Below are 17,008 nucleotides of genomic sequence, written 5' to 3' on the forward strand. Positions count from 1 at the left end.
TTTTCTGAGGTGGCAAAGGTCTGTGAGGAATCCAGTGAGGAGGTGTTGCATATTCTTACTAAGATCCAGATACTTCTTGTATCTTGCAGAGTCAATGTTTCGAAGAAACTTTTTGGAGTGATCCAAACCAGGAAGATTCCGCCGGAGTTTTTCTCTTTCGGTTACCTCCATTTTTTTTAACTCTTTCTCGTAGGTCTGTACTATTGAATTTGGATTCAGTTGTGGAATAACTATAACGAAAATAAAATATTCGAAAGATTCAGAACTTTTCTTATTTTTTCTATTTGGTCCCATCCTGCATAAAGCAAACATTTTTTGTCAAATATATTGCAGTTGAACTAGATGAAAATATTAATCTCTTTTGCAGAACATTGATCGGTTATTTCTTGAGAAACCTAGCGGGTGTATATAAATGATACGAATTGATTCACCGCGATAGCCTTTATAGAGAACGAATAATAATTTTGTGCTAAAAATTTACATATTGGGGTTTGAAATAATGATCTTTCTCCAAAAAATATTTTCTAACCTCTACAACATCCGGTTATTCTGGAAACAGACTACCACTCTCCTATGCCAAACCCTGTATATTATTGCAAGATTCCTATTTTTTCTCATCCTGAATAAAGCAAAGAGTACCAAACATAGATTTTCTATCGAATATATTGCAATTGAAATAGAGGAAAATATTAATTTCATTTCCAGAACTCAGGTTGTTTATCTCTTGAGAAACTCCTGAGAAAACTCTTGGGCAAGACTTTTAACGATATGTGTATATGGTTAAATCTTCAATTATTATTTTTTTTTTGCAGGAGGTGGTCCGTGAACTAGGGTGATCGATGATGAAAAAACGCCGCGGTTGGTGGTGACGTCATGCGTGTACCGGAAACGACAAAACAGTCGAGACAGTCGAGTTGTTACTTTTCGTCTTCGTTGCGTGTTATCGTCATATTCGCTATAGTACTAACCGAAGGAGTCAACTCCTCGCTACTGGTGCACAAGTACAGCACGCGTGTGGTAGATACCAAGTATGGACCACTGAGAGGTGTCATGATCCACATCCATCCGCCAGTGGAAGCGTTCCTTGGAGTTCCGTACGCTACACCGCCCGTTGGTAGTCTGAGGTGAGTAATTCTTGAAAATATTGTAACGTTTTTTTTCTTTTTATCATTTTTATTTTAATATTATTTCTGCTTGGAGAATGAATGTACCGCTGAAGTGGAATCGTCAGGTACACTTTCTAATTGTTTTTGTCTTGTTCGCGATTCTGGTATTGAATTGCCAGAAATTGTGTTGGGGTGGTCATTTCAAATAAATATATCATTTCCCGCTCCTCAAGTATAGGCAACCAATATAACATCTTTTCTCGTCACATTGTCAAGTCGCAAAAACTTGTTTTGAATCCCATCTGTGAAATATAGATACATCAATTGGAACTCATTTTTTCGTATTTTCTCGAGTGTAGAGCATCTCAGCTAATCCGAATTAAGATTTTCTGTCTTCGACCATTTGAGTTGAATTATTTGGAAAATTGCAGATAATATCATAATTTTGCTGATTATTTTGGATATTTATATCACGTTTTGGAATCAAGCAGAATTTCCGTCTTGTACGGGATAAAAATTCTACATACTCTGATAGAAATTTCTATAAAAGCCGCCCTCCATCTTAGGCTTTCAATTCTTTCAATTCTTCTGAATATTTTACTGATTCGATATATAAGTGGATCAACCTGAATTATTGGCGTGTTGGTTGATGCAAAGACATCCCTTGGACATAGGCACCCCCATTGCCTTATACTGAGGGTTGGAATAACTTCTAACCGGTTGGGAGCGAACCGAATTCAACATTTCCATCAACTGGACTTCTCCCTCTGGATGAGTACAACCCTTTTATTTTCATTGGAGAAAGTTACCAAAATTAATCATTTATTTTGAATATATTGAATAACCATATTGGACCATATATAGACTCTGAAATTTAACTAAAATCCTACAGTTTATTATTTTATTGTGAATACCATTATCTGAATACCATTATCTGTGAAATTCTCTGTAAATGAAAGCCGGCATTCATTCTTTTGAATTATTGTTCATACTTAAGTGCACTCAATTCAAATTCATTAATTACATTTCATATCATAAATATAACGCTTTTCTCTTCAAGTACTTAGTAATTTGGTAGTTTTGGAAATTTTACAGAAAAGTAGGAATCTTGTTTATATTCGATTGATATTATTAAAACTATCTGGCGCCCCCCCCTATTTATTGAGCTGTTCATTTTAAATTAAGAAAAAAAATTATAGAATCCACCCCTTCTCCACTAGAGCTAAGCCGCGAGCTTCATTTTACCTTATTTATGTTACATCTAGAGAATATTTGAAAATAATTCACTTGTTGAGAAAAATAACGTAACAATATGTAGCTCCCAACTTATAGCTTGGTAATCTGCTGTTTGTAGTAGACCTCCTCTTTTAGTTGATACTATAAAATTACTCATGTCATATGCGAAATGATCATAAAAAAATCTATGCTACTCACTATGCACACGCATATGCATGCGGAAAGTGAATAGCAGGGGTTTTTTCCGCAGGCAAATATTGAAGAGTCGCATCAATCATAAAATTTTGGCATGTCTCTATGCGTCAATCACAAAATTCAAACGTTTCATAATGGGCTGAGCCCACAAAAATATAATTTTTCTACATTCATGCAAAAAGCAAAACTTTATTGAACTATATTTAGTGGAAAAAGAAATTCTTTATTGCACTAGTGCAACAAAGTTCTTATTGCACTCATCTGTCATTCTACTTCAACGTGCTGTCATCATGACAAACATAAACGTTCAAACCCACTACATATTTATCAGATATGCTGTGAGATTGGCAATACGTTTTAAACAGTTACATATTTTATATTATTTTGTATTAATGTTAGCAGCCAGAGATAAACAAACAATGCCTTCCCGAGTATAACTCCTTAATCAAAACTGATCCGATTTGTAACCTTCTACCTCCATAGAGCAAACTGTCTGTACTATGACCACACCTCATGATACATACATTTTTTGCTTTTTGCATGAACGTAGAAAAAATGTTGTATGCAACTCGTGCAAAAATTGTTTATTGCACTCGACGTGTTGTCCAACTCGGCCTAACGGCCTCCGTCAAGTGGAATAAACATTCACTTTTTGCACTTGTTGTATAAATTACTATTTTTAAAACGTCAGTCGGTATCAATACGAAAATTCTCCGTGAAAGTGTTTCATTTAAGCTAGTAGGAAAAATATTGTTCCTAACTCATGTGGAAAGTACCTTTTCCGCACTCGTCTGCTCCGCTTCACGCCGTTCGGTCAACTGCAGTATCTTGCAGAAAAGTATCACTTTCCACATTTGTTAGGAAAATAACAATTTCAGATCATTTGAGTATTAGTAATGTTTGATTATCCTTCACACCACATTTTCAGAATGAAATGCATTTGACATAGGAAACATCAGAAACAATTACAGAAAATAGCGAATAATGAAAGAAATTGTAAAGAATGCCCTGAAATACTCTAGTATCATTCGAAAATATTAAGATTAAGATTATTCTGTTTTCCCTTTATTATACCATTTAGATCCGTGTTATTTTTTATTATTTTCCTGTTTTTCCTTTATTATTCATCTATTTTCACCCTATTATCCTATTATTATTCCTCTATTATCTCCCTATTAATACCCTTTTTCCTTCAATTATTTCCCCTTATTTTTCCCTTATGTTCCTCTCTTTTCCCCTAACAGCCCCTTATTATCCTTTTATCTCTATTATCCCACTATTATCCCCTCATTATTCCCTTATTATTTCCCTATTATCCCCCGATTATTCTTATATTATCCTTTCTATTAATTACTCGTACCTAAGTGTTCCTGCGAATTTGGTCTTGACGAAATGAAATGAAGTTATTATGTGTTTCACTACTATTTCTAATATACGCCAAGTAAGTTGAGTTATTCGAGATTATGATCTTCATGAGGTTTTATTCATCATGTAATAGTTGATGTCCGGTGAAGGCCTGAAAAATAAATGACTGAATATCAACAAATTATGAATGGTTTTAAATAAGAGGTTTTATTTTAATATTAAAAAGAGTATATTTTGAGAAAAATCAATGGATTCTTATTTCATTTTGCAGAGGAAGGTGAGCGATAAATGAAGGATGGAAAATGATATCAGCCGAATGTCCTTCATGGCTAATATTGCATCACCATATCCTTTTCATGGAATTTTCCAAGGCCAATTCGCACATTTGTGTCTGTATGTCCTCAATAACTTCACGTATTCCTTTTTTAGGTCTTGAATCGATTGTATAGAATTCCCATAGACCTTATCTATCACGTGATCTCAACGAAATAAATCTAAGGGTGTTAAATCACAAGATCCCTGTGGCCAATTTTGATCAACTCTTCGAGGTGTGAACTTTTCTTGCAAAATTGCTATTATTTTGTTGCTTGTGTGGAACCTAGCACCATATCGTTGAAAATTAACGTCGTCCATATTTATATCCTCACATTTCGGCAATAAAAAATCATTAAACATTTCTCTTTTCATCGTAACAGTTGCACCATCCTCATTGTCGAATGAGTAAGGTTTAATCATACCACTATACCAAAAACCGGACGAAACAGTGACACGTTGAGGATGGAAATATTCTTCAACAATCATTCATGAATTTTCTGAGTCCCAAATGCGACAATTCTACTTATCAACGTAGCCCTCTAAAGGGAAAATGGTTGTCATCACTGAAGACCCATTTTGATGCAGTACAAGGGACCCAATCCCAATCAGCGAAGATGCTGGTTGGAATATAGCTAGTGATCGACCAACTTGAGTGCTTGAGTAAACTGAATTTTAAAAGCCTTAAAATCTAAGTCTTTATGCAAAATACTTATTTTGTTTGTGGAATACCCAATTCCCAAGATCGACAAGGAATTGACAAACCTGGATTTCCGTCAACACTACGGGATACAGCACCAACATTTTCAATTGTTTTTGAGCGACGCACCCTGTTTCGATTCTTCACATCACTTACTTCTTCCAACAACTCAAATTTTTCCTGTGACTGCAAAATTTTCACCATTTTTGTAATGACTTTCAACGTGTTTTTGAAACGTGTAGCGTGACATTTTTACTAATGGTATAGTTTTTAGTTGTCAAATCTCTAAATATGACAGCTTAAAAACTGACGACTGCACCAATGGCGTTCTCTTCATAATGAAAGCTCTTATTGGAAAACCCTTTACGGTGATGAAGTCTAAAATTGATTTTCAGGTTTAGGAATGAATGGTTTTATGGGAATTTCAACTCGTTCGATTGAATGGTTCACGTTGCGCAGACGAAAATAACGCACTGCAAAGAGCTGATTTCAAGGAGCAAGAGACGAGAAATATTGCCAAAAACATGAGAAATAATGCATTAACGGACAGCCATATTGACATTATTGAAAATCAAACTAGTGATGTGGGACCATTTTCGGTTGAAATTGCAAAAATAGTTCATTGGTTTCAAATGAAAGTACCAAATCACATAAAGAAAGCGAGACAATGAATTTTGAAATTGATTAAATCTTTGATAATTCAGAATGAGTTGCTCCATACATAAGCCTCAAAAAAAAAACATCCACATACACCCTATCCCACATTCATCCCGATCTTTATTTGCCTATCTTGAATCCCGAGTAGATTAGAGTGGTTTGCGACCTGGGGTAAAAACGCAATTTATGAATATCTCCATAATTTTCCCGTATCAAAAGCACGTCGGAAAAATCCCAATCTCAAAAATGGACCGCGTTCCATAGTGGATTTAAATTGCTTCACATGCCACTGCGGATCATGACAGGCATGTGAATGATACGAAATTTGCTTGGGGGGGAATGTTTTTATGGCTAATTCTCTGAGAGATTCACACATCTGAGGCGTTAATGGAAGATGTGATGAATGGTTCTAGGTTTTTCCAAATATTTTTTCAACTTAGTAGTTGAAGAGGGGCTTTGAATTGTCCTCGCCCGTGTATTCCATTCATCATACCGTGGAAATTGTTGTTCTTTTTGCACAGGACATTATTCTTCGAGGACGTTGAGTATTTTTCGGGCTGAATCAAAATCATATTGGATGTTGATTCAACATTGAAAACATGTCTGCTGTACACGTCACCTCAAAGCAACCATATGTTTCGGAATCAGATGGCATAATATGAATATAAAAATATAATACTTAATTTATGGGCTGGAGAAGAACAAAGAAGATAAAGATTCTTTATGATGATTGAAAAGTAATAGTATATTATTTCACAAGGAGGAGAAGTGTCACTTTTCATGGCGAGCTTATGTTTCCCCGCCGAACGGAGTGAGGCGGGGAATTTAAGCGAGCCATGAAAAGTCACTTCAACTCCGAATGAAATATGCTATTTTTTTTTCAAACGTTTTGTAATTCATACAATCAAATTCTGAACAAAATCGTACGAGAATATATCAGATTTGCACAGCTCTCATGGTTACATTTCATCATTTTATGTTGGTACTTCCAACTCTCCGTCAGCCGTCACGTATTTATCTGTCACTTCATCGTTTATTTTCATTTCTGCTCAGAAGTCAAGTCGTGAACAATAACAAATACAATATCTACTCTACACCTAGTAATATCGAAATTCCTGGAACTTTCCTAAATAGAAATATATCAAGTAGATCCTGTGTTATCTCGAACTTATCTAATAGTATATAGAACAAGTTGTTTCATGAAATGGAAGGAAGAATCAAGCAAAATTATAACATCTCGTATGGCTACTATTTACATTTATTTCGCAGAATTGTTGAACTCTCCAGGGCGAAAAGATTCGAAAATACTATTATATACAATCCACACATAAGTATTTATATATTTAATAACTGCATTGGATATCCAAAAGGATTGAAATAACTAGAAATATTTTTGATGAAGAATATTGTTAACAATGTTTTCTTTACGGATAAGTTATCGTAATGATGAAATATATTGTAACATAACTAACCTTACAATTTTAGCAGATATATCATTAGTGTTCAGAATAAATGATTGGGAGAATTATAATTCTCATCAACAATATTAATGCACTTATATTTTTGATTACTAAAGAAGAATTACTGCAATTGTGCTAATATGTGATTTTATGAAAATGAATGAGATTTGTTTTGATATATTCTATTCATTCTATAATAATTTGAAGATTGAATGAACTCTCAGTCCATATTTTTGAAAGTACAATTATTGAAAACTTTGATTGTTACATTAGAATGCATAATATATCCCTGCATTGAATGAATTGGTTACGTTTGTAGTACCTTTGTGAATTGTATTTATAATGAGAACGTTCAAAATTTGACTACTCGATACAAGAATATAGCTAGGCAATATTTTAGCAATATCCAGTTTTTTCTGTGCTGCAGTTCTACATAACTTTCAGCAACAGAAGAGCTCTTCCATCCTCCATGTCATTTCAAGGATATTACCTATATTTTCTCCTATATTTAGCAGGTGAGAGGTGGATAATTTTTTATTGTTATACTGCTCAACTCGATTCTTCGGAATGCACCAGAATATCTGATAATTAATATTATCTGCAATTTTCTCCCAAAATTATGATCATGTCCTGCCAAAATTCAGATAAGATAAAAAGATAAGATGTGATAATATTGAGGATGATATTCTAAAACCTCAGATTTTTTTGGAATATATTTTCTTGACAAAGATTTTAATAGAGGTTTTCATTTCGAATAATTCGATTTCGAAAATCAATATTATGTTTGAACACATTGAGCCATCAACTTTTGAACATAATTCTAACCGTCCATTACTATATGGTTTCAATTTTCATAATGCAACATTAATCAATTGTACAATATAACTTTGGTCGATAAAAATGACGTTTGAATTAGAATTATTCATTCTTGTCCTTAGTAACCAATTAATCATTTCCTTAGCAACCACTTTTCCCTCCGCCGGAGCGAAAAGTATTTTTCCCTCCGGCGGTAGGAAAAGATAACATGACTTCGTCAGGTGAGCATGGTAACTGTTACCATGCTCACCTGACGAAGTCATGTTATCATGACGAAACAATTGTTGTGAAAATAAATATATAAAGCGGAAATAAGTTATTTTACTTTTTAATCATCAAGATGAATTTCCGACAAGTAAAGACTGAGACAATCAAACATAAAGATTCTTTGTCTGAAAACATAATTTTGGCATATTTATATTATTTATCAATTAAATCATCACTTTGTTTATTTATGTTCTGGTTCTCACGAAAGAGAATATCATCTATACCTAATGTTCAGGGAACATGGTGAGAAAATTGTGTGGAAAATATATTCGATACTTGTGAAAAAGACATGAACATATCCAAATAACAAACTAAAAGCGTTTTTGGAAATGCAGTTTAGATAAATATCCCTTCGAGAAATCGAAGTTATCAACTACTGGAAATAAAGAACTGTTTTTAAAACAACCTTCGGCGTTCTCAATCAATTTCAAATGTGCGCCCTCTCACAAGGGATTGCGGTGTTTCATCTCAGGATAACGGATTAAATTATCAGTCAGAAACTAAGTGATTTTTGTCAAACACACATATCCGTAGCATAGCATGTGGACTTCGCCGTAGAACGGTTGGTCATTTATCCCAAGATATTTCGATCTTCCGGGGGATGCGCAGCCCACAACGCCATCTCTCTGGCAAGCAAAGAGTCACTTTAGTGAGAGCGATACAGCCACAAATCCCGCCAAAACAAAAAATTCAAATGACAATCCCCTACTTATGATACATCATTCGAGAGCTCGTAAAGATTATTTCACAATGATGAAAGGCAAAGCTGCAAAACCTCAACCTCAACACCTACCTACTCGGAGGTCCAACCTGAGACCTACATAATAAGGATTTATTATACGTCCTTCATCTATTAAACATGACAAGAGATTAATGAATAAAGAAAATAAAAGAGGTGCCAGGTTAGACCCCTGAGGAACATCCAAATAAACCTCCCCAGACACAGATCTAACTCCACGCAGCAAAACCCGAATTCTCCTGCTTCATGAATACGACTCTACACAGTTAGCGAAAACTCCATGTAGACCAAATTTTCCTAACATCATCATTTCGCAGGCATTCATTAAGACAAAATGTTTTTTTAAGAGAGAGTAAGATAAATTGAAAAGTTCACTGCAGGCAGTCTCATTATACTGTTTTGGTCTCTACCAGTCTACAATCTGATTAAACAAAAGCATCTGTGGAAGTAACAGTTAATTACACTATAATGCTATAGTGTGAATGGCATATGCATGCCATCAGAGGTTGTAAAATTGGTTGACTGAATACGTTTCGTTTTATTTATAATATCCTGTTTCTTCGCAAGAAGAAGAAAAACATAGAGGAGCTATGCCCAGGTGTAGTAAATAAAAGAAATATTGCAACTAAATCTCACGGAGCAGTAATGGGAGTCGAGCCATATTCAAAACATTTATCCTTCAGCCCCATACTTCAAAGTCAAAGAAACATTCTTCCCATTTCACTTCTAGTTGTCGATATTCCCATCCTTCTTTCAACTCTAATTGTTCTCATGTTCAGAAAATACGCCATTCTGCGATAAGTCGTTACTTCCTCAATTCGCTTTTTCCCAGTAGACAATCAGTTACATCAACTGAACACCCGATATGCTATATCCGACAATAATACACGCATGGGTAACTTCAAATGGAAGCAATGTTCGATCTGTTTGGAGTCTCTTGTAACCTGACGTTATATGCGTAGTTTATAGACAATGTCGTTTGCATCCTATCAGCTGTATAAAATCCTACACGATGATTTAGGTACATTCTTTTCATAGTGAGGAATATCTTGTTTGATTTGTGATTGATGTGTGTGATTGATTTTTTGTGGAGATTTTAGCTCTCTTTATACGAAGGCTAATACCACTTTTCAAAACCATAAAAGTGTCTATAGGTCTCATGTTTTCGACATCCTATTCCTCAATGGTTCTGTTGATGTATCAAGGTTGCAATTACTTCTACTTGTACAATTTCCACTCGATCGAATATTCTGCTTTAAGTATATTGGGTTTCTTCTATTATTCTGATGATGTTATAAATATGAAATTTTTCACGAAGTCTGAATCTTTTTCGATAAACAGGTTTGGAAAATACATTCGAAAAAATAACATATTGAAATTATTTGAGAGTACTCGTAGGTACTCATGATCCAGAGGAACAGTGCAACAATTGAAACGTCTGCATAATACAATATCGAATAACGAGTCTTTCCTTACAATGGCGAAGTGGGGACGGTAACAGTTGCGACCTGCGCTACGGTAGGAAGGAATATTAGTCGCTCTTCAACCTTGGGATGATTTGTAAGGTGGTCATTGAAAACGAATGAGACAATTTCATTCCATTGTATGCGAGGAATTCATTCGCTACAATAAATGACATAAATGATTTCGTCTGTGTCTGTATCGAAACTGATATGGAAATAAGAAATAATTCTATGAAAGGAATATTATAGAAAACAAGAACAAATTATAAAAATTCAAATGGAAAAATGATTCTTTGGTAGTCAATCAATTGAAGGAAGAAATAGATAGATAATAGATTTGGATACTGTTTGGCTGGTGGACTTTTGATTCGAATATGCCGACCCTTGATTTCGCATTCCGCATAACATTTGTTTTGTTTTTCATTATTTTTCTCACCTTCGTAGAATTCATTCTATTTTTTTTTTGTCAATCATTGTCGCAAATAAATTACTCTCAAACAATGGAATTAGATTGTCAAAATTAACTAATATTCAGGCCGCAACTGTTACCATCCCCACTTCGCCAATGAAAGAGAATCCTCGTTTATTCAATATCTGCTTGATACTTGATACGTTTTTATTGATGCATTGTTCAACTGGGCCATGAGTATTATCTGGTATAACTGGTATAACGTTGAATATTGTATCTTTTCTCTTGTATTTACTAAAACTGTGAAGGAACGCGTTTCCAGGAGTAAAAAATCGAAAATATTATTGAGCTTGAAATTGCTATTTAACCTATTAATTTAAAAATTGCTATTTAACATATAAATATCTCATTTTGATCAAATTTGTAGTTTTAAATTTCTCCGAAAAACAAAATTTTGAACAGCTAAGTCATTCCGTTTATGAGTTGCCGTTCAAACCTTATCGTCTGGGAACAATTTCCAGCTCATAATTCGAAAATTGGACATTGTTAGGAAATAATACAGAAATCTGTTCAAAGATCGATCTATCAAAAATTGAATATCATGGCATAAAATGAAAAAGTGATTTGTTGGACACGAGTGAAAATACAAAGCTGTTTCCCCTATTGTTGTTCACTCAATCTAATTGATTATACATATCCATTTGTCCCTTAGTATATTATTTTGATCAATTAATTCCTGATTAGAATAATCCATTCACATGAATAGGCATATAGTTTACCCATGTTAATATAATACTCACTCAGGCAAATGTAGATTAACCCTGATTTTACCTCCACTTGATGAAATCCAATTGTTCCCTTACACACTATTCGATGAAGATGTCAATCAACCATAATGTACCTCGCAATTACCAAAGTGATGTTGGCTAACTCAATAATTCCCTGTCGTGGACAATGTAGCATTTGAAATTTGCGTTCTGAACAGAATTATTTAATTTATAACTTCTCATTCAGTGATTTTTGTAGATCCTTTATATTTATGGCACTGTCGTCACTTTATATGTCACTGCAACTTTGAAATTTTTTCAATTAGGATAGGAAGGGTTATACAATTTTGGTTCCAAAAGTAAACGTAAATGTAACACTTTTCAATTCAGAATATCGATAAAATTTTCATTTCAATATAATTACCATTAAGTGTGGAATAAAACATCATTCAAATGTTCCCTTCGTGATCTTTTGCAGGACTCGATCCTTGTGAGGTGATTTTCGATGACTCGTCAGCACATTTCGGACAATATCTTATCGGTACCTTAGCGGATGTTAGTTTTCAGATCGTCAATATTCTGAGGATTATAGGCATGAACACGATCCTGCGTAGAAACCCACAAAAAATCTAAAGGCGATAAATCACAATACCTTGGTGGCCAATTTGAAACGCATCGTAGGAATTTTTCCGGACAAGTGTGGCTCGTTGCAACATCTTACTGAAACAAAATCTCTTCTATTTCCTCTATCATTAGTTTCAGGACGAACAAAATGGGTAATATTCTGGTTATAGCGATGAGAATATACAGTTTCAGCGACATCTTCTGCATTTTCAGAGAAGTGTAGGCCAATCACTCCATCAGACCTAATTATGCACCACAGTGTGAAAATTTGAGGATGTAATGGTCTCTCAGCAGTTACATAAGGAGTTTCAATGCACCATATGCGACAAATTAGCTTGTTTACATACATACCTTGTAAAATAAGTGCTTCGTCGCTGAAGAAAATCCGAACGTTGTTGTTTTCGAGCATCCCATTTCTTGTCTCAATTTACACTTATGAGGATGGAGATGCAAAAAAGCTTGCTGTTAGAGAGGCCCAAATGTTGTACGCGCCGAGGAATAGTTAAATTTGGATCTCCTTTACTTATAGCAGTAATATTTTCGGTCGAGCATGGACTTTGGATGAAGTTATGTTAGTAATTGTACGCTCAGATGTAGACCAAAACCTCCTATTACAGATTATGTTCTACAAAATCATAATTTTTGTAGTTTTTAGTTTTTACCATTTTCACACGTTCAACAGTAGATAAAAAATCCATATTGTTAATTATCTAACCCTCATCTGAACTCTGAACATGATACTTTGGATGAAAGTTCTGTTTGACATGTGTCATGGAAACAGGGCTGTGAAATCCGGACTACGACCAGGATGACCCAGTATTATTATCAAAGGAAAGAAATTTTGAAAGGATATCTGTGAGTAGGTACATATTATAGTTTCTGATTTGAAACTTTTTCAATTCGAGGCTTCATTGTAAAAAACATTATTATTATACATTTATGATTCAAAATATTGTCCATCGCTGGCAACTACTTTTTTCCATTTTTCGGGTAGCGTACGAATCCCACGTTGAAAAAAATGGTCATCATTTGAAGCGCATTAATTGAGTTCGATAACGATCGCCTATGATTGTTTCAGTCGGTTTTAACAACTCTTAATACACTACTCCGAGCTAGTCCCACCAAATACTAAGCATGAATTTGAAACCGCGAATATTCGGTTTGGCCGTAGACGTGGAATCATGACCGGAATATCCCATGATTTTCTGCACCTGGGATTATCGTCTTCAGTCAAAATGCAATACAGAAATCAAGCAAACAAACATCGTTCCACATCTCTCGGCTTCAACTCGTACGGCACCCAATTTTCTTGAGCTTGAATCATTCTCATGACCTTTAGGCGTTTTGAAATGGTTTATTGCGTCATTCCCAATGATCCTGCTAATTCTTGTTGCATTTGACACGAGTCTTGACCAAGTTGTGCCTCCAATTCTGCTTTCGCCAAAACCTTCTCTCTTGCACCGCTATGCTGGTTTTCGACGTCAAAATCACCGATCTTGAAGCGTTGAAACCACTCGCGGCACGTTTTTTTCTCTAGCGGCCTAACCATGGGTATTTGAGGGTATTCGATAAGCCTTAGTCCCAGATTTATTCATATTAAAGCAGAAAATTAAAACCTCCCGCAAATATGGCTCGTAAGCTGTCATTTTTAATCGAGAATAACTTTATGATGCAGACACAAATCGACTAATATTTCGATGGCGTTATGTCTACAAATACCTAAGCTTTGACAACTTCGATCAATTCATTTCGACTATCGCTACAGCCAATTATTGCAAAATGGCCTAAGCAAAGTTTTACGCCTATATCAAACTTAAGATGATTAGAGCCAGACTTTCAGGTAATCAAATGAATTCCTTTCACATATTCACGTTGAGAATATTCACCTTCAATACACGTCAAATACGAAATTTTGCTTGAATCCGTTATTTTATATTAACACAAAAAAGCTCAACTATGTCGGAAATGAATATATTGTTATGGATCTCTTCAATCCACCTAACTACCTAATCTAATTACCTATCTTTTCAAATGAAATTTATACAAAAATTGAAAAAAATACGTATCTGAAAATTTTCTTTTCGATTCAGTCCAATTCCAAATTTCATAGTCTTTAAAATTGAGTTCCAACTTTTTTTTTTTAATTCCGATTTAAAACTCTTTAATGTTATGATCTTCACGCGTTTATATTTTCTTCTCCAACTCCTTACTTTCTTCAATTCTCATTTCTCAAATCGATGCTCTCATTTTGTTTGTGTACTCTCTATGGCACTGTCACACAACTCCCCTTTTTTTTTTCTTACTAAACTACCTATCTTTCTTCAACAAAACTTATGACCTACTATATCTAAATCTGAATAAAATATATGAAATCAAATGAATATCTTTGAAACCAACTGAGAATTTCGAATTATTTCTAATTTTACTTTACTTTTTGATTGAGGAATCCATAACAATATTTTTGCAATATATTTCATAAATCCAATCCGTAGCTCATCAGAAATTGTATAAATATTTATTGACAATATTGCCAATATCTTTCGAAAGGAATTATTCGACAGAAATTACTCTGTTCAAGAAGTCCTCAAGAACAGTATAGGTTTTTTAATTAAATGATTTGAAACTCAGATTCCAGCTGATGTCCGAATATCGGTGAATTTCCACCATTAATTCATTAGTTGCCTCCAAAAAAAATGAAAGCGAAGAGTTCCTACTAATGAATAAAGAATTTTCGGTATAAATGGAACTGACATTCTCGAAATTTTTCTTTGGCGGATGAAAAAGGGATCGAAGGTATAAAACGGTCCATTCAATTATCCCGTCACAACACTTCTTTCGCATTTCGATATAATTAATTCCCTCTTCTCATCCCCTTTAATTTTTACCTCCCATCGTTCCGAGTCGAAGAACCTTTTATTTATCCATTAGAGAGTCGGGGGAAAATTGAATCTTCGGTTCAAATTTTCCGATATTCGGGGTGCTACTTCTTTATCTCGAAGTCCATTATTCACTCCATGGATATGAAATGTTTCTATGCGGGATTGGGGGTGGAATGCAGATTTTAAATAAGCGATTTCGGCTTTGATTTTATCGCCCAATATCGCTATATAGAATGGAATTATTGGAATTTCTAGCTACTCGTAGGAATTATTCAGATCAGAAATGTCATATTTTTTGCAATATGATCTGATGTGTACAAGAAGATATTGAAGTTATAATGGGTGTATAACTTTAAGTTGGCATTACTGTTCAAGATGGCGACCGATTTAACAGTTGTCGAATTATTTATTCTCAGTTTGGTTTGGCAATTCATCATGAATAGACTCACACCTGAACAACGCTTGCAAAAAGTGCAATTTCATCTCGAAAATAATGGTTTTGTGCGGAATACGTATCGCGCACTGCGTATATTAGCGATGAAGCGCACTTCTGGTTGAATGGCTACGTCAACAAACAAAACTGCCGCATTTGGAGTGAAGCTTATCCTCGAATGTATGTCGAAACACCGTTACATCCAGAAAAACTGACTGTTTGGTGCGCTTTATGGGCTGGTGGAAGCATTGGTCCGTACTCCTTCAAAAACGATGATGGCCAGAACGTTACAATCAATGGTGATCGGTATAGAGCCATGATTACTTACTTTTTCATTCCTGAATTGAACAACCATGATGTCCAAGAGCTGTGGTTCAAACAAGACGGCGCAACATGTCACACAGCTCGTGCCACAATCGATTTATTGAAAGACACGCTTGGTGACCGCCTTATTTCACGTTTTGGACCTGTGAATTGGTCTCCAAGATATTGTGATTTAACACCGCTAGACTACTTTCTGTTGGGCTGTGTAAAGTCATTGGTCTATGCGGATAAGCCACAAACCCTTGACCTTTTGAAAGACAACATTCGCCGTGTTATTGCCGATATACGGCCACAAATGTTGGAAAAAGTCATCGAAAATTGGACGTCCAGATTGGACTACATCCGAGCCAGCCGTGGCGGTCATATGCCAGAAATCATATTTAAAATGTAATGCCACAAGATTATCTTGCGGATAAATAAAATTCATGTCAATCGAATAATCCATCGTTGTTTTATTGCAATTTAAAGTTCTATAGCTCTAAAAAAACACCCTTTAGGTACCCAAGAATGTTGGTACGATTTCTGAGCGCTTATTATCAGAACATATTGAATTCTCTGGTTCCAAAACCCGACAAATCCATTTAGGTCAAATGTTGGGAAATCGTGAAAAACTGTGCGTTATGTTTAAATCGTTTGATTACGAGGAAAGCTTTACATTTATGTGAACATGAGAAATCTCAGTTAGAAAAAAAACCATGTTTTAATGAAAAAATCGGATGATATCGACATAAAATAGATGAATAAAATAGAATTGTTGGGTTTTGTTGTCGAATTTTGGATTTGTCTGGATCTGAAACTTACTTGCATGGGCCGTAGTTTGAAATTTGCCGTAAGAAATCATTATGATGGTATCAACAATATTCAAATATGAGTTTTATAACATTTTCATTACTTTCCTTCTAATAATAACAAAATTTCAATAAATCAGACTATCAATATGGTACTTCTTCGACCTGCTTGCATAGATTTGCCGGCTCTGGAGTAGTGCCTTTTTCCGAGGCATTATAGTATCTTTCCAGAAATTCCGCAGAATATCGTAGTTTTTCGCGGTTGCAATGATTGGCTAAATCGAATTTGTCGGGTGTTTATTTGAAGATCGATGAGTTGAATGACGTGCGGGACATTAAAATGTGCTGATCCCCATTGAAAAATGTCTGCTCTTCCCGAATATTCCTGTCAATTTCCAATATTCCACTATACAGGGCGTTGAATCTAAGCTTGTGATAATTCCATATTTTTCTAATACGGACCTGATT

General features: G+C 34.8%; 1 protein-coding gene across 2 annotated transcripts in view; it reads left to right on the forward strand.

Annotated features, from left to right (window-relative positions):
• Positions 1-17,008, forward strand: part of LOC123677556 (neuroligin-1-like) — a 536,762-nt gene that overhangs the window by 173,780 nt on the left and 345,974 nt on the right. For both annotated transcript variants that reach the window (XM_045614141.1, XM_045614140.1), the window contains exon 4: positions 813-1,124. In XM_045614141.1, the coding sequence (XP_045470097.1) occupies positions 874-1,124 (251 nt within the window). In that variant the 5' untranslated portion in view covers positions 813-873. The remainder of the gene's footprint in view (positions 1-812; positions 1,125-17,008) is intronic.

This window comes from Harmonia axyridis, chromosome 4 (genome assembly GCF_914767665.1).
Source record: "Harmonia axyridis chromosome 4, icHarAxyr1.1, whole genome shotgun sequence".
NCBI lineage: Eukaryota > Metazoa > Arthropoda > Insecta > Coleoptera > Coccinellidae > Harmonia > Harmonia axyridis.